Source organism: Oratosquilla oratoria, chromosome 11 (assembly GCF_046742065.1).
Source record: "Oratosquilla oratoria isolate Oo_2021 chromosome 11, ASM4674206v1, whole genome shotgun sequence".
NCBI lineage: Eukaryota > Metazoa > Arthropoda > Malacostraca > Stomatopoda > Squillidae > Oratosquilla > Oratosquilla oratoria.
In genome coordinates this window covers 23,551,914-23,570,942 of record NC_134787.1, presented here as the reverse complement: position 1 = coordinate 23,570,942, position 19,029 = coordinate 23,551,914, and the positions used below count along the sequence as shown (strand labels likewise).

The 19,029-nt window shown below is 37.0% G+C and overlaps 1 protein-coding gene across 1 annotated transcript in view; it reads right to left on the bottom strand.

Annotated features, from left to right (window-relative positions):
* Window positions 1-14,584: 14,584 nt before the first annotated feature.
* Window positions 14,585-19,029, bottom strand: part of LOC143029662 (cytochrome P450 2L1-like) — a 71,518-nt gene continuing 67,073 nt past the window's right edge. Inside the window, exon 11 of the mRNA XM_076192470.1 lies at window positions 14,585-16,490. Within this exon, the coding sequence (XP_076048585.1) occupies window positions 16,297-16,490 (194 nt within the window). The 3' untranslated portion in view covers window positions 14,585-16,296. The remainder of the gene's footprint in view (window positions 16,491-19,029) is intronic.

Sequence of the window (19,029 nt, the reverse complement as noted above, 5' to 3'; positions counted from 1 at the left end):
GTGCTCTAACCTTCCTCTGTACTTATCGTCTGAAGAGGACCACAGTTAGTGGTCGAAAAATACGGATTACTTGACTTCTGAGTTTAATTTTCTCTGAAAGTGGGTTATAAGTTTGAATAAGATACCTTTTTGTATATATTATGATTGTACTCTCGGATCTTGAGGGCAGAAACCACTTCTTTGTAGGAAAACAGTCGAGTTTTTCCGTGAAGATAATTAAATTGGTCTTGGCTTAAGGGATAGAAAGGATTAACAAGGATAATCTTAACCCATTCGTATCTGTAGTGAACACGTATCTAGTACACTGGGCGCCCATTAGGTGAAGAAATTCGTCTTAACATTTCTTGCGGACGGAATCTACAAAACGTAATTCGTGGCGCGCTCGATCATAACACACGCATCTTCGATCACTGCCGTTATTTATCTATTGCACATGTTGCCATTTCATGCTTCATTTATCTCCTCCCTCCACTCCTCCACCTCAGCATCTCGTAATACTTCAGCAGGAGAATATCTGACACTCCACCACACCTGCCACATTCACCACACTATCACCAATTGCCACATTCACCACCCTCCCACCACCCTGAGCCACAGTCTTATTTTGATACAAATTTATTCTACTTCCGCCCTCCTATGTATGCCAAATGGAACATGAATATATATATTTTTAGCAGATGCGGAGGGGAAATGATATTTACATTTTTAGCTGGGTTACATGATTTACATTATCTTTGTTATAAATTCTTTATTTAGTGCACGGCCAATAGGGAGGATGTCTCATCCCATCTTAGACCTGACAACGTTATTTATATTTTCTGTTTTATATCAAACTTTTAGAAAATGCACAGAGTACGAATAATATCACTTCCATTTAAACCTTCTCGTGTTGCTCACTCTTTCCTTTGGCGTCTGAGTGTCACAGGTATGGAGAGAAAAGTCTGGCTTATCTATGCCTTTTGTTAAGATTTTACTTATGTACTTAATTAACTCGTCGAGTAATGAGCTAGTTAATTGTTTTCTTTGCATTTATTTCTGTGATTGTCCATTCATTAACTTAGTATATTGTTTTGTTTACTTAATTGCTTTAGTTTATAAGTGGTTTTATGTACTAATTAACTCATTGAGTAATGAGCTAGTTAATTTTTTAACCTATTTATGTGATTGTCCATTTATTAACTTAGAATATTTTTTTGCTTATTTTTTCTTTGTTTATAAGTGGTTTTGTTATCCTGTAAATAGGCCTCCTTATTCGTTCTTTTATGTAATTTAATTTTATCTGATTGTTTTCTCTTGGTTGTTCTGGAGAACGAGAAAGAAGAGGAAGGAAAGAAGAGAAAGAAGAAGGGGGAGAATAGGAAAAGGAAGGAGGGGAGAAGTAGAAAGAAGAGGAGGAGAAGGAGGAAAAGAATGTTAAAGGGAGGAAGAAGGTGACTTGAAGAAAGAAGAGGAAGAAGAGGAAAGAGGAGGAAGAATAAAGAAGAGGAAGAGGAGGAAAAAAGACGATGGGAAGAAAAGAGGAAGAAAACAAAGAAGAGGAAAATGATGAATAATACAAAGAGTGAGAGAAAGAAGAAAATAAGAGGTGGAGAAAGGCGAGGAAGAGGAGGAGGAGGAGGAGGAAGAGGAAGGGGAGGATGGAAAAGAAAAAAAAAAGGAACGAAAGGAAGAATAAAGGAAGGAGGGAGAAGGAAATGGAGGAGGATAAAGAAAAGGAAGAGGAGAGAGAAAAAGAGGAAGAACTGCAAAAAGAAGCAAAGGAGGAAGAAAAAAGAAGAGAAGAGTATGTCGAAAAAGAGCGTGAAGAAGACAGTGAGGAAGAGAAGAAAGAAGAGAAGAAGGAAGAGGGGAGGAAGAGGAAGAAGGGAAAGAGAAAGACAGAGAGATAGAGAGGAAGAGGAAGAGACAATAGGAGGAGAAATAAAAGGAGGAGAATGAAAATGAAGCGGGAAAGAAAAGGAAAAGGAGAAAGAAATAAAGGAGGAAAAATAAAAGGAAGAGCATGGAAAATGAAATGGAGGAAGAAGGACAAGATGAAGAAGAAGAAGAAAAAGAAAAAAGAGGAGGAGGAAAAAGAGGGAGAAGAGAAAGACGATGAAGAAGAGAAGGATAAGGAAGGGAAAAGAGGAAATTTAGGAAACGAATAAGATAAAACAGGAGGGACTAGAGTCTAGACAGAGAGGAGGAGAAGAACGAGGCGAAATATGAAGAACAGGAGACAAAAGAAAAGATAGAGAGAGAGAGAGAGAAAGAGAGAGAGAAAGTGTGCAGTCGAAAGAAGAGGACATGTTACTCTAGGATGGTTCTCCAATTGTCGTGTTGCCTCGTGAAACCTCAGCCCCTCCCAGAGACTCGGGCGTTGTTTTTGCTTCACTACAAGAATGGTCAGGAGCACTCATCAGGTGGACTTGGAAGAGGTGCAGCGGATCCTGCAGGAGGCTCGGGAAGACGCAGAGAGGGACGCAGCGCGGGACGCCTGGAGGGACGCAAGGCGCGACGGCTGGCGGGATGCCCGAAGGGATGCCTGGAGAGACGCCCAAATCGACGTGATGACCGACATGGGCGTCGAATGGGAAATTGCCGAATGGACCCCAGAGCCATGGAGAGGCATCTGGCCTGGACAGAGACTCGACCGCGATCCTCGAAGAGACGCAAGGCGCGATGCCCAAAGAGACGTTGTTCGGGACTTCGAGAGAGATCGACATCGAGACGCTCTTCGGGATGCCGAGCACGACAAACAGAACGAATAAAAAACTGGAGAGTCTGTTTGAATTGTTAATAAGTTAAAAAAAATCTGCTTGGTGGTCAGTCTTGAGTACATGACGAATGGCAAATTAATTGGAATTTATGAGTAAAAATGTCACGTCTCACAAAAAGAGAAGATTTGTTCAATCTCGAAAACATTATACGAGATCCTGAACTGATACTCTGTAGTTTAATTCCAAATGTAAATGTCCTTCACTGTGTCGAAGAATTTAACCAAGCGCTCATAAGCAAAATCTTGTGAAATAACTTTCATCTTGATGCTTGGCTCAGCATCTTTCAGCTGTAAAGATCGACAGTCCTCCTGGAAAGAATTAATTACATTTGTAATCATCTCTCTCAATGAAGTTATATTTTGGTGCAAATTTGCAGAATTCATCAACGATATTGTTTGTATCAACTGTTAGCAAGAAAAATATGCAAAATGTTAACTTTGCTCTCAAGGAATATCATCTCCACAATTGTTTGGTATTCGATTTTCAGAATATTTATTTTATACAGAATTTGATTAATCCCATTAAAGGGACTTAAGGCAAGAAAATGATAAACAAGTAAAAAATAAATAAATGAATAAATGAATGAATAAATAAATAAAATAAAATAAATAAATAAATAAAAGAAAAAGAAAAAACGTCCTTATTCCAAGAATTAATCCCATTAAAGGGACTTGATCAAGAAAGTGAAGAAAATATATATATATAAAATAAAAAGATAATAATAAAATAAATAAATAAATAAAAGAAAAAGAAAAACACCTTTACTTCAAGGATGAATCCTATTAAAAGGACTTCAGGCAAGAAAAAAAAAAGTAATGATAAGAAAATAAAATGAAAAAATAAACAAGAAACGCCCTTACTCCAAGGGTTACCCCTCAGCTGAATAGAATATTCTGTTTTCTAAAACAAAAATATACTGACAAAGGCATAGAAAAGGTTAAGGGAAGAAATTTAATCTATTAAGACAATGTGCATGTCTTCACTTGAATCAGTTGACGTGACTATAATTCCTATAGAATCTATAAGCGATGCCATTGTAATGACAGTGGTAAAAGTTATCACACTGGTCTATTTTTCCTTCGACTGTTGGGGCAAATTTGCAGCTCCTACCTTCCAGGAAGGAATCTGGTATGCTGGAGGAAAACAATTTTCATCCAGCATATCAAATGATATTCTTTGTGAATTGTTGAAGAAACAAAATAGTTTGCCATAGTAATTTTACGTCAGAAAAAGTCCTGAAGATGGGTGGTACCGCCGATTAACTGGAGGTTGGTGGAAACATAGTTCAGTGCGTTAACGCTTTAGCTTTGAGAATCGAGCCAGACGTTCCCAGACATTAGCTAGAATGGCGTCTAAAAGGTGAACTTTTAGATTTATTCCAAACCTCTTAACTCATGGACCACACCTCATTAAAAAAATTTTTTTTGTATATCCGTACAATGCTGTCCCGTTGACAGATGGTGGCGCCAACCACTTGGTGACATAGGTTGAATTTCTTAGTTTAGGCATTATTCTGAGGTGCATGTGTACTTCCGTGTCAAAATTGTGTAGATATTGGCTCGGAAATAGTGACGTCGCTGTCCAAGAATTTATGGCTAAGGTAAACATTCCCAGGAATATTCAGTAATTCCTCGTTTGAATATTCTTCCTTAACGTGAACGAAAGAGCGTGACGTCCGCAAAAAAAAAAAAAAAAAAAAAAAAAAAAAAAAAATATATATATATATATATATATATATATATATATATATATATATATATATATATTATATATATAAATAAAAATAAATAAAAATAAATAAATAATAGTAATAATAATGATAATAATGATAATGATAATAATTAATAATAATAATAATAGTAATAATAATAATAATAATAATGTGGATAGGAGGTAAAGGGAATACGGGCTGAGGAAAATACTTTTTCATGTTCCTCTGAAGAAGCCACTCAGGCGAAACTAGTCAGGAATAAAAGTATTTCCCTCAGCCCGTGTTCCCTTTACCTCCTATCCACATTCGTCACAATGTATGCACAGAAATAATAATAATGATGATAATAATAATAATAATAAAATTGGGTCATCACAAGAAAAAATGGCAGACTGAAAATAGTCTTGAGGAATTTCTCATCACCGACCAAGAACAACTTTAGATGTTTCTCGTTAAAGGCATTGGCGGCCTGTCCAGTGAGTGCCAGAAACGATGGCCTTATGCTGCCCAGGCAGGTCATCTTGGCACCGGATGGGCAAGGAGACAGAAAATGTAAAAGGATAAACAGATTTACAAAGTTCGGGATTCAGAAAATGGACTGTGAGTGGCGAACTAAGTAAGGGCATTAAAAGTAAGTTCAGGGCACTAACCCCATCTCACGACAGTTTTTCTCGTGAGACTCTGAGACCGTCCACAATTTTTTTTCTGTCTGTCTGTCTGTCTGTCTGTCTGTCTGTCTGCCTATCTGTCTATCTCTCTCTCTCTCTCTCTCCCCTCCCTCTCCCTCTCTCTCTCTCTCTCTCTCTCTCTCTCTCTCTCTCTCTCTCTCTCTCTCTCTCTCTCTCTGTTTGTCCAGGTCCTCATTTTCTACTTTTTTTGTTTATTCTTCTCCCAATTTATATGATCCCACAATTCTTTTTTTTTTTTTGCTTCTTCCAAATTCCATTATACTACACTTCTTGATATTGAATTCCATCTTCCACTTCCTACTCCATTCCCATACTTTATTGAGATCACTCTGTAGCGACTCACAATCTTCTTTAGTGTTCACCTTTTTTCAACAATTTTGCATCATCCGCAAAGAAGCTCATATAACTTTCAATTCCTTCATCCATATCATTAATATATATAGCAAACATTATTGGGGCCAGAACTTTTCCTTGTGGAACACCACTTATCACTTCATCCCAATTAGAGTGTTTGTCTCTTATCACCACTCTCATTTTTCTTTCATCCACTTCATCAGTTTGTCCTGTATTCCTCCTGCCGTTTCTAGTTTCTAAAGTAACTTCTTATGTGGCACCTTATCAAAAGCTTTTTTTCAGGTCTAGAAATGCGCAATCAGCCCATCCATCTCTTTCTTGTATTACATCTATTAGCCTTGAATAGAAACACGTTAAGATTGTGACGCATGGTCGTCCTCGTCTAAATCCAAATTGTCTTGGATTTAGTGCGGTGTTTTTTTTCTTCCAAATGCTTTCCCCGTCTAGTTTTGATAATTCTTTCACAGATTTTAGCTATTGTACTTGTTAGAGAGACCGGTCTATAGTTAGTAGGGTCTTCCTTGTTTCCCCCTTTATATATAGGTACTATATTTGCTCTTTTCCAATCTTCTGTAACTTTTCCCTCTTTCAATGAACTGTTTATTAGGCTATGTATTTTGTCTGTTAGTTCATTCCTGCATTCTTTCAAAATCCAGTTTGCCATTTCATCCGGTCCATGCAATTTTCTGACATCGAGATTACTCAAGTGTTTCATTATTTCATTTATTGATACTTCTATCTCTTTCATAGGGGGAACTCTCTCCTCCCACTCGATATCTCTAGGTTGTATGTTCTCCCTTGTAAACACAGACTTAAAATGCTTGTTCATAATTTCTGCCATTTCTATTTCCTCTGTGTATTCGACTCCTCCTTGTCGTAGTTTCTCTAATTCTTGTTTGCTTTTCAGTTTGTTGTTTACAAATCTGTAAAATAATTTTGGTTGATCTTTACATTTTTCTATGACATCTTTTTCGTATTTTATCTTTTCTTCTCTGCACACTTGTACATATTCATTTCTATAACTAGTATATATTTTCCATGATCAGGTTTTTTGTCTTTATCCATTTTATCCAAGCTTTATCCCTTTTGTCTTTTAACTCCCTACATCTTTTGGTGTACCACCACTTTATATATCCTTTTTGTTGCTTTCGTCTTGACACATACTTTTCCACTCCTTCTTTATAATTTTTTTTTCAAAATACTCCATTTCTCTTCTACTGTTGTTTCCTCCTTGTGTATTCTTCCCCAGTCAGGTTTTTGAAAGAATTCTTTCATTTTGTCAGTTTGTTTTTTCTTAAAACAATCTTCCCTTTCTATATTGTTCATTTCTTTTCATGTATTTTTCCTCATTTAGTTCCAGTTCAACCAATATGTGGTCCCTTTTACTTATTGGTGTTTTATATTCGATCTTGTCCACTATTTTGGGTTCTGATGTTATTATTAGGTCCAGTCTCGATGGTTCTTCCTCATTTCTATACCTAGTATTCTCTTGTATCCATTGAGCATTGTATGTTCAATAAGCATATCAAGTAATACATTTCCCCATAGGTCATCTACACCCTTCACTGTCATCTCTTCCCAGCAGATTTCTTTACAATTAAAGTCACCCATTATAATTATTTGTCCTCCATCTTCCATTATCTTACTTAGTGATATCCTGGTGTCTTCTAACATATTTTTGTGTTCTCTCTCTTCCCATGAAGCCGTTTAGGAGGCACATAATTTACTACAAACTTTCTGCTCTTCTTATCCTTGTCCTCCACTTCCATCGTAATCATCTCTACACTATTCTTTCCATATGCGACATTCCTCACATTTATATCCTTCTTAGTCAGGAACATAACTCCACCCCCTTGTATTACCTCTCTGTTTCTAATCCAACAATTATATGTTCCATGTCCTACACTGTTGGGTGGTAGTGGACCTTTTAATTTTGTCTCCATAATTCCCATTATGTCCGTTTCTTTTTCTTTCAGGTAATCATTCAGTTCATTCAAACCTGTTATTAATCCATCTATATTTGTGTAAGACACCTTCATTTTTCTACTACTTTCATCGTGTTTTCTGTTTCCCTTTTGTTTTTCTCTGTTATGAACCATCATATTCACTACTCTCCAATAGAATTTCTCTTTTTCTGTCTCTGTTCTGTTCTCGTTTTTTTTTCTTTAGCTTCTAGTCTTTTTGATTTCTCATCCTCTCTTTCCTCTTTCTTCATTTCTCTTTTTATCCATATCTTTTTATGTTGCTCACTGTCTGTTAGTTTCCCTGTTTTTGCTAAGATATTCTCTGCTGTCGTTTGTGACCTGAATTTAACCTTAATTGGTCTGGTCTTATCTGTATTATAATTCCTGAGTCTATATATTTCTTCAATTTGTTTCCCTATTTCAGGTTCATCTTCTTGAACTACTTCTAATATATTATTTACTTTTTCCTTTTCCTCCTTTATTCTTGTAGTCCTATTTAGATTATACTTCTCTTCCATCCCTAATATTATTATACACTTTTTTATCTGCTAAGTCTCTTACTATATTCTCCTTCTCCCTCACCACTTTAATAACTGTGTTTTAAGTTTGTTCTTTCATCTACGGTGTCACTATATCATTAAATACAATTTTGTTGTTCTCTTATTTTTTTCCAACCCTGTGTTTCTTTTGCTATGGACTCTTTATTCTCTTTGTTATTCCTCTTTAATTCCTCATTCTCATTTTTTACTTCTTTTAACTGTCTTTTTAATTGTTTTACTTCTTTAGTTAGGTTTTTGTTCACCTTCTCTAATTCTTCCAATTTTTTAACTCTCTGCGTAATCCGTGTAAGTTGACCAATCCTACTCTCCCAACGTTCGGTCATTTTCTCAAGTTTTTCCTCTAGGCTTGCTAATCGGGGGAGGCTGGTATCCCCCCCTCATTAAATCCATGGAAATTGTTATCTTCACCTTCCATTGTACTGCTCTTATCTATATTTCTAATCTTTACATTTTTGCTAATCCCTTCTTCTTCACCAAAATAATCCGGCCTCCGTTTGTTTACAAGGCGCCTGGCCTCCTGGACCCAGTTTTCTCCTTCCTCATTTCCTTCCATTTTCCTCAGTAATTCCTCCCCTTCTCCTTTTTCATTGCCTTCTCACTACACCACGAGCTTTCCCCTTTCCTATAAATACAAAAAGGTACTCCCTCATCGTTGATATCCACGATTTTTTTTTTTTAGTTCCAATCATCGCTGTCACTTCGACTGTCGTGTGCGAGCGCACGGCGCGCGCGCGCGTGTGTGTGACAGGATGCAGGGATGACCCGTCATCCAAGAGGTGCCAAGATGAGAGGGAGGGAGGAGTGTGGAGGGGAGTGGAGTATGTAGGGGATGGAATGGGTGGGAGTTGTTTAATTTTTTTCCCCATGTAAGGGGAAAAAAGCCTTTGGTATTATATATATATATATATATATATATATATATATATATATATATATATATTATATATATATATATATATATATATATATATATATATATATATATATATATATATCTGTCAGTCAAATCAGCCATCCTGAGTCCACTGCTGAAAAAGCCCTCCTTCATATTATTCCATGATTCAAACGACAGCGCCATCATCTGCCACGTCACTCCTACAAACTTCTCGATCTCGTCTCTCTACCTTCTCTTTGGTCTCCCTCTTCCACGCTTCCTATCTCGAGGCGTCCACTCAGTAACACACTTGCTCCATCGCTCATCAGTCGTTCGCACTAACTTACCTGCTCAATTCCACTTCCTCTCTTTTACTGCTTCCACAATATCTTTCACTCTAGTCTGCTCTCTCACCCAACTTGCTCTCTTTCGGTCTCTCAGTGTTATTCCCATCATTGATCTCTCCATTCTCCTTTGTGCGGTCCTTAACTTTGTTTCCATTGCTTTCGTTAGTTTCCAAGTCTCACACCCGTAGATTATTGCTGGCAGAATGCATTGATTGTAAACTTTACGTTTCAAACATAAAGGTAGAGAGCCTATCAGGATTTTATTATACTTACCAAACACTTTCCAACCAATTGTAATGCGTCTTTTTATTCCATTACCATGATCTTTCGTCACTTTCACCATTTGCCCTAAATAGTTATACTCCTCAACTTCTTCAAGACTCTCACCATCAATTATAATTTCTTTACTTTGAACTTTAGTGTTGAACATTACTTTAGTTTTACTCTTATTCATTTTTAAACCTACTTTGAGACTTTCCTTGTTTAGATTACTCAGCATATCTTGCAAGTCTTCTGCTTTTTCTGAAATAAGAATAATGTCATCCGGAAATCTTAGGTGGTTCAATTATTCACTACTGATTTCAAACCTTTCTTTTCCCAACTTAATCTTTTGTAAATATCTTCCAAGCAAGCTGTAAATAGTTTGGGTGAAATGGTATCGCCTTGCCGTACTCCTTTCTCGATCTTGATCTTTTCTGTATCTTTATGTAGTCGAATTATAGCGGTACTTTTCGCATAAATCTTTTCTAAATCTCTTACGATCTGTTCGTTTGTACCCTGTTTGCGTAGCGAGTTTAGTACTGCTATTTGTTCTATCGAGTCAAAGGCCTTCTCGTAATCTACAAAAGCTAAACATAGAGGTATATTATGTTCTGTCGTTTTCTCGATTAGTTGGTTTATCCCCTGCAAATGGTCTAGAGTCGAATATCCGCTTCTAAAGCCTGCCTGTTCTCTCGGTTGGTTTCCATAAAAAAATTGACTTAGTATATTTGTAAGGATCTTGGAGAATACTTTATATACATTTGATAGCAAGCTGATTGGTCGATAGTTACTAAGGTCCTTCTGGTCTCCTTTTTTATGAAGCAAAATCACTATAGCATTGCACCACGCATCAGGAACGCTTTTTTGACGTAAGCACTGGGTGAACAGCTGAGCTAATTTTCGATAGATCTGTTGAAAGACGCATGTAAATTAGTTCATATTAAATTAGCTCAGCTGAGCTAATTTTCGATAGATCTGTTGAAAGACGCATGTAAATTAGTTCATATTAAATTAGCTCAGTTGAGCTAATTTTCGATAGATCTGTTGAAAGACGCATGTAAATTAGTTCATATTAAATTAGCTCAGCTGTTCACCCAGTGCTTACGTCAAAAAAGCGTTCCTGATGCGTGGTGCAATGCTATAGTGATTTTGCTTAATAAAAAAGGAGACCAGAAGGACATTAGTAACTATCGACCAATCAGCTTGCTATCAAATGTATATAAAGTATTCTCCAAGATCCTTACAATTATACTTAGTCAAGTTTTTTATGGAAACCAACCGAGAGAACAGGCAGGCTTTAGAAGCGGATATTCGATTCTAGACCATTTGCAAGGGATAAACCAACTAATCGAGAAAACGACAGAACATAATATACCCAGTCCCAGTCATTGGTTGACTAATGTTTCTAGATAGTGCATCTGCAGCCACATTCTTTCTACCCGGAATATATTCAAATTGAACTTCATAGCACTGAAGTATTGCAAACCACATAGCAAGTCGGCCCCTTAGATTCTTATGTTTAAATAAGTTCTGAATAGCTGTATGATCAGTCCAAACTCTGATTGGATATCCTAATATCATATCCCTAATACTTTCTAAAGAATAAATGACTGCTAATGTTTCTCTTTCTGTTATAGAGTAGTTTCTCTCCGCACTATTACAAAGTCTTTATGTGTAAGCAATTGGTTTCAAAGTTCCATTTCTCTCTTGCATCAGTATGCCTCCTAATCCTATGTTAGATGCATCCGTACAAAGAATGAATTCTTTTTCATAATCAGGAAATATTAGAATGGGGGAATTCGTGAGTTTATCTTTCAAATTGTCAAAAGCTTGCTGGTGTGCAGGTCCCCATATGAACTTTGAATCCTTCCTCAACAAAGAACTTAATGGATTAGCAATGTCAGCATATCGTTGAATAAAATTTCTATAATATCCTGTCAATCCCAAAAAGCTCCTAACCTTGTCTACATTGGTCGGAACCGGAAAATTCTTGACAGCGTCAACCTTTGAATTCACTGTACTAAGTCCATATCTGTCTATCTTATGTCCTAAATAAATAACACTGTCTTGCAAGAACTTACATTTTTCAAGTTTTACTTTTAATCTTGAGAATATCAAATCTAATTTCTTAAAGTGCTCCACTGGAGTCTGAGAAACTATTAAGATGTCATCTAGAAATACACTGGCAGTGTTTCCTAACAATTCATCTAGAATAGTATTCATTAATCCCATATAAGTTAATGGACTATTACATAACCCAAATGGCATTCTCTTGAACTCATAATGTCCCGTTGGAGTTCCCAAACTTCTCAAAATGTCACCAATAATGGGTAATGGTAACCTGTCACGAGTGGTGTGCTTATTCAATTCCCTGTAATCAATAACTGGGCGCATAGTACCATCTGACTTTGGCACCAAAATCAAAGAAAAAGTTCCACTCACTATTACTATGTTCAACAATATCCTGTGATAACATTTCAGTGATCAGTTGATCTACTATTGCTAATTTAGAGTGAGGAACTCTGTAGGCGGGTATGTAAATAGGCTGTGTTCTTGGTTTTAATTTGATATGATGTTTTAAAACAGTTGTTTTGCCTAAGGCGTCCCCCGGCAAAGTAATTGCTTTATTGTGCTTTACAAGCAAAGCAAGTAAACTTTCATCCAACTCAGGGCAATTAGTTGATTTTAATAAATCTTTATATCTATTTCTTAAATCTATTCCTTCTTGAACTGAACAGATTGATGAAATTGGTAATTCTATCTCCTCACTACTCTCATTTAAAATCTTAATGGGTTTTGTACACACCTGAAAACATCCTATTTGTGTACCTTTCCTTAAAACTATATCCTTATTCATAGTGTTAATTACTAGTACTTCTACTCTGTTCTTATTTGACTTATAAATCCCTGAGTCCCACTTCAACCCTCTTATTTTAATTGATTCTGGGACTGTAATTATTTCAGAGTCTACATTGACTCCTTTCAAACACACTTCCACCTTATTAATTGACGTGGGATGCAACAATGTCGACTTTGTTACACCACCATCTACAATTAGCAAAGCTTCAGTCGTTGATAATTTAGTAATTTCTGGGATTTCCTGAACATCTGAGTTGGGTTCACAAGTTGCTTTACTTTCTGTTGGTCTGGACCGCTCGGCCTCGTTATCTAAGATAGAAATGTTATCAAGGGATTCATTGATTCCTGTCACTGGTCTTAAGTCTGGTTGATTAAAAAATGGGATTAACTGTGACTTCACTAAAATCCCTAAGTCAGCAGGACATATTACCATGTTTTCTTTTCTCATAGTTGCAAATCCTATCAATAAATCTCCTGGAAAAACAGATTCTTCTACCACTATCACTGGAATGTACAAATGTTCATTTGTATATAAGATAACTTCTAGTTCAACCTTACCTAATGTTTTTAACTGATTTCCAGTTACTCCTTGCAATGAGTAACGGATTGGTTCCAACATTTTCACTCCTGGGTTCAACTGGTTTAAAACTTTACTGGTAATTACATTAACTACAGACCCTGTGTCAATAAATATTTGAATAGGCTTATTGAACACTCTACCCGCAATGAGAGGTCCTACAGAAGTTCTTCCAATAGTAATTATCAGTTTGTCAGTTTCTTTCATCTCTCTTGTATTCCCATATTTAACACAATACCGTCTATCGGTATATATATGGGGAGTTCTGAAATTGTTTATTCTGTGTCTGGGGGTTTTCCTCTCAGCTCTGGGGGTATCCGAAAATTTCTGCATTCATGAGTCCTATGACCTATCTTATTATGATAAATACAGAATGGTGGGTTCCTACATTGATACTCCGTATGACCCTCGTATTTGCAATTTCTGCAAATAATTCCATAAAAACAGTCTTGTGCTTTGTGTCCCCAGGTATTACAATTAAAACATAGAATTCTAGCATCCCTGGATGGACTTCTAACATGCCGTCTATGTCCTACTTCAGCTTTTCTCAACTCTCTAGAGTTCCTATGTTGGCCCACGGTCATTACATATGGGTTTATCGTTCTGGTCTCACTGTATCCTTGAAGAAGATAATCTACTTCTCCTAAACTTATATTTGACTTAAGATCTTTATACAGCTTTTCTGCCGTTAAGTCATCAGAATTTTTGGCTAACAATCCAAATGTGATCAATTTGATTACCTGAGAAATTTTCATTTTGTCACTAGATCTTTCTATCCAGTCTGAATCTTTCAAGATAGAATTCATGTCTTTTGACCATCTATCTAATCTAGCTAAGTATTCTGTGTCTGTTTCACTTGTTCTAACTTCTTTAATAATTTTTACCAAAGACCTGATAGGATCCTGGTCACATTTGGACATAAAATGTTTAATGAAGGCTTTCTTATATACTTCATATTGGTTGATCTCTTCCATTTGCTGGAAATTAATGATAAACCTAGCCCTCCCATTTTCAGGGTCTATATTCTCCTTTAGAGTTTCTATTTTTCTTTTTTTCATCAGTAATGTTTTTACTCACAATAAGAGTGTCTATCAAATTTAGGTATTTGTTGACCCCATAGGTATTTGCTTCCCCCGTAAATTTCGGAATATTGATATTTGAGGTATGAACCTCATGCCTCAACACGTTCGCGTTCGGATTGTTCATACCTTGCTTTAGCTTGGCTGCCTCCACGTAGTGTTGCTTACGACTTCCTTTCGACGTCCTTCTTCAGCCTTGTCGTTCGCCAGCGACGTCGTTCCTCAGCCTCATCACTCACTGCCTTGAAGATCGTCTTGTAGATGATCACCTTGAAGATCGCTTTGTTCCACTCGTAGTAGTTGCTTGTAGTGTTGTAGACCCCTCGTTCCTCGTCTTGTCGTCCCTTGAAACCAACACACGCTTGGTTGTGGTTGTTGTACTCCCGTAGACTTATCTTGCACCACTTCACGCACCCGTCTTGCCACTTCTCTTCGGAGGAAATTGAAGATCCCACCGCTGCCCCCACTGTCACCCCCCGTCGTCTCCTCTCAGAGCGTTTCTATTCTCTTTGTTCTAAATTAGTTTCTTGAGGGGTGAATAAAATAGGTGTAGTCGTTCTGATGCTTGTTGGTCTTAATCAGTACACCTCGAGAATCCCACCTGGAACTCTCTACATAACGTCAAGCCACCTTCGTTCTGACATCACTCCTTCATTCATCCAATAGTCTTTTACTTCTCAAATAAGTGCCACACCTTAAGGGCATGACTTTCCTTTCTGCACCAATGATTTTTCTCCTCCTCCACCTTTTTCTCCATTTAGAGAGCCTGTTATACTCTTCTAAACTATGTCACAATGTAAGCATTATGTCGTAACAAAAATGGCTTGTCCGCTCACAGTTACAATAGTCAAAACAATATTACACACCAGGCAACACTCCGCACTTTTAAATATATACAAGGCGCGAGTCTGACTCAGCTATCCTTGACGCCTGTCGGCCGTCCGGCCGTTGTTTTCATAAGTATTCATAACAACTGACCCTGGATTAGCATTCGTTCTCCATCTACCTCTCGATTTACTCTGATCTACCTTAAATGTCTACCTCTATCTACTGGCCTCTTACAATCAGATCACCTTACTCTAGCCCATATTTACTTCGATATCTATTCTTACATACCCTCTCAAACTCTGCCACCAGCTGTCTTAGACCCTCCTGTGAACCAGACACAAGCACAATGTCATTGGTGAACTACAACTGATACCTCCCACTACCCTCCACTCTCATCATTTCCAAACTCCCTCTCATCACCTTCACACTCACCTTCCATTCTACCATATCCACATGCATGTTGAACAATCATAGTGATAACCAGATATATCTATATTTCAATTACAAGTGATATTAGTGTACAGCTTCCACAAGAGAAGTTAGAGTAGAACTTGAAAGAACCTATGCAGGGCAGAGAATATCAGTTTAAAAGTAATGTCAACAACTAATTTAGAGCCTGACATTGAAGTCATACCAAACTGCCCTTCAAAATCTTTTGTATCTTTTATGCCAGCACCTATGGCCAACCTCCAAGGTCTATATGATTATCAGATTCCTTTCTCATCACCTGTGCAAGATGGACATCTAAAGCCTTGCACCAGTGAATAGCATAAAGTGACATTGAAGCTATTAAAAAATCCAGCATTTTTTTCACATAATTTGAGGGACAGGAAGGAAATTGATAATTTTCTGATTGAAGCCGCCAAACTACCTGCAATATTTTTAATTACAAGTTCTTCACCCACACATTTCATACCCTATTGAAGAAAACAAAATATCTTTAAACAACATTAGCAAGTGCTCTGTAGACTTATTTACTAAATTTATTATTTTAGAAATTCAATATTATTGTTACCTATACATACTATCCTAGCATTATTTCTTTTTCAATTTACAGATTTATGAGAAGGAACTCCAGTAGGGTATGAATAACATTTCCTATCAGGTTGGATGGATTAAAAGTAAATAACATATATAAATGCAAAAAGTATTTTTGAAATATAGCCATACAAAAAGTATCTTGGAGATAGTTTGAAAATATCTGACAAAGAAAAGATTTTCTTTACTCTGAATACTGTAATTTGAACACAAAATATATAATTTTCTTTGGAGAAAGTCTTGACATACAAGTTCTGTTAGTTTACAATGAATAATGGTTGACAGTCAATCAGAATATTGTATAATGGAATATGGTGATATCATCTGGCCTTGTTATTTCACTATTATAAATGCTAAGCCAGAAGACCAGTAGCTATTAAGACCAGTGAGCTAGATTTAAATTGTTTGTGTCCTCCTCTCAAAGACCACTTTATATGGCTTAACATGATTGAAGATAAGTTTACTTGGATCAGTTTCTGCAACAATTTTTTCTCCTGGTGGGGACTTGATTGTAAATTGCTGTAGAACTGCTGAAGTGAACAGGAATAGTTCTGTCCTTGCCAAAGTTTCCCCAAGACACACCCGACGTCCTGTTGAGAGGACAAACCAAAGATTATTCAATGTAGTCTATATATGTCTCATACTGTATATAATTCTGTGCAAATTCACAAAGCTGCTACTCCAGTAACCCATAATTACATTCAGTCAATACTCAAGGGACTTTGGTGATGGCCTAAAAGACCAAAGTCATAAAGCATTCTTCAATATTCATAAACTAATTTTGTAGGGGAAAGCCCATCTGATTTTTAAACTTTCACTTTTCGTCCTTTGTGCTCTCCTCCCTTATTGCTCAGATGACTCCATCTCTTTTTTTTTTTCTGAGTTTTGTGAAAGGGATAAGAATGCCACCTCAGTTTCCTATGTGTATATTTACATTTTTTCCCATAACTAATATTTCTGTCCATTGGGACAATAGTATGCCAAAGAGGTGAAGTCATGGAGGTGGCAAAAAATAGGCAAAAAGGGATATTTGAAGTTAAAAGTAATGAACATTCTTTTTTGAGTAGAGATTAGTTTCCATTCACAAATGAATGTTGCATGACTGGCCTGAAGGGACATCACTGAAAGCCATAAAGTACTGACTGCAATCAATACCCAATACTCATGTGTGTCATTAAAGGTATTTGAATGGGGTGGAGGGATGGGACCAGAAATCTGCCTTTCTGTATTTTTTCTCTTGTGAAGAGTCAAGGTGAAAGGGGGTTATGGGAGGGTAGTTTCAATTAGAACTTGAATAACTCCCTGAATGTGTGTGGTTTTTCAGTAGTAGATAGTAAAAGGAGATGGATAGTTTGCTTGTAAAACAAAAGATGAATATGTTAACTTTGAGTGAAACATAAGTTAGAAATTAAAGGTGAGGTTGAGCTTGGGAGAGTGATTGGTAGTGTGGCTGGAGTGATGAGGGAGAGAGGAGTGGCTCTGTTGGTGAGTGTCGAGATGTTCAAGTGGAAGGTTGAATGGAAGCAAGTGCCATCCAGGATAATGTCGATAAATTTGAGAATAGATTGTGAGGTATTTGTGAATGCATATGGTCCTGTTAGTGGGAGAAATGAAGAAAGGAAGAAGATTTTTGGAATTATCTAAATGAGTGTGTATAGAGTTTTGGAGTGAATATGAATATAGTGGTGGTAAGTGCTTGGAAAGAATGAAAGTGGGTCTCCCTGAGGAATACCATGGCTGGAATGGGATTATCCCACAAATCACTTATAGAGTATATGTTGTGTTGTTGGCATGCATAATTGTGTACAATTCAGTTTTCCATAATACTGTATGTTGTACAGGATTGGATGAAATGTTACATCCTGGACAGTTATCTGTGATACAGTCATCCAACCACTTCTGGCAACTTAGAAGGGTTGGATGGTAGCCACACTACAACCTGGGCAGGTGAAGTCTGTCCTCTCAGGTGTTGTATTTCTGCACCCTGTAATCATCTTTAAGGCATTGTTCTGTATAGTTTGTAGGATGTTGTGGTGTGTCTCAATGAGGTTAGGGGCCCATGCAAGGCTCATATAATAATTCATCACTGGGTGAATATATTGTTTGTATACTGTAGTGGTAGTTTCTTTGTTGTGTCCAAATATTTTACCTGCAAGTGATTTAAGTGTGTTGAGTCTAGGTGTGCATTTTGTCTTTATGTTTGTGATGTGTTGTTTGAATGATATGGATGTATCATATGTATCACACATCCAAGAATCTTGGGTGTGTATGTGTTTGGTATGAGGGTGCTCTTTATAAAGAGGTGTTGTGTGTATTTGTGTTTTACTGTCTAATTGGTGAGAAGTAATGATGTAGATTTGGCTGGGGAGATGTTAAGTCTTTTTGTAGTGAAGTAGTGAACCAAGTGTTTAATGTGTTGAGGTAGCATTTAGTCTAGTAGCTGCAAGTATTTCTGTAGCTCTGTCTGTTTAACAGTTTGTGCCTGTAATTATCATGTCATCTGTGTAAGATGAAATTTGTGTTTCTGGGGTGTGAGTATATTGTGCATGTATAAATTAAATCTTGCTGTATTGCCTCTGACCTAGGGTAGTGAGCGAGATCAGAGATGACCTGTCATCCAGGAGGAGGCAAGAAAAAAAAAAAAAAAAAGAGGGAGGGGAAGTTTATGGTGTACAGTGATTGGTCATTATATGACACATAGGTATTTCTACTTGTCAAATTATTGGCCAACCATTGTTTGTTATTATTGTGTATGTCTTTCTTGTATATTTTGTCTATGAAATTTATCGAGATGGTATCAAAAGCTTTACTAATGACTAATGTTATAAAAAGCATTCTGTGTGGGGGCATACCTGAATTGATACCATCAAAAGTTTTTTTATGTACGATATACCGTATTTTCCGGCGTATAGTGCGCGACTTTTTTCCGTTGTAAGGGCCTAAAAATGGAGGGTGCGCGTCATCCGGCGGTGCGCATTATCTACGGCCTACGATAAAAATTCTGCGGCTGTGTGTGTAATTTTTTTCACAACAACGTGACGATGTTGGCCGTCGCAAAGTCGGGAGGCACACTTCTCCGTGACGTTCAGTGAGAACAAGAAGAACAGCCATGGTGACATGAAAGAATAC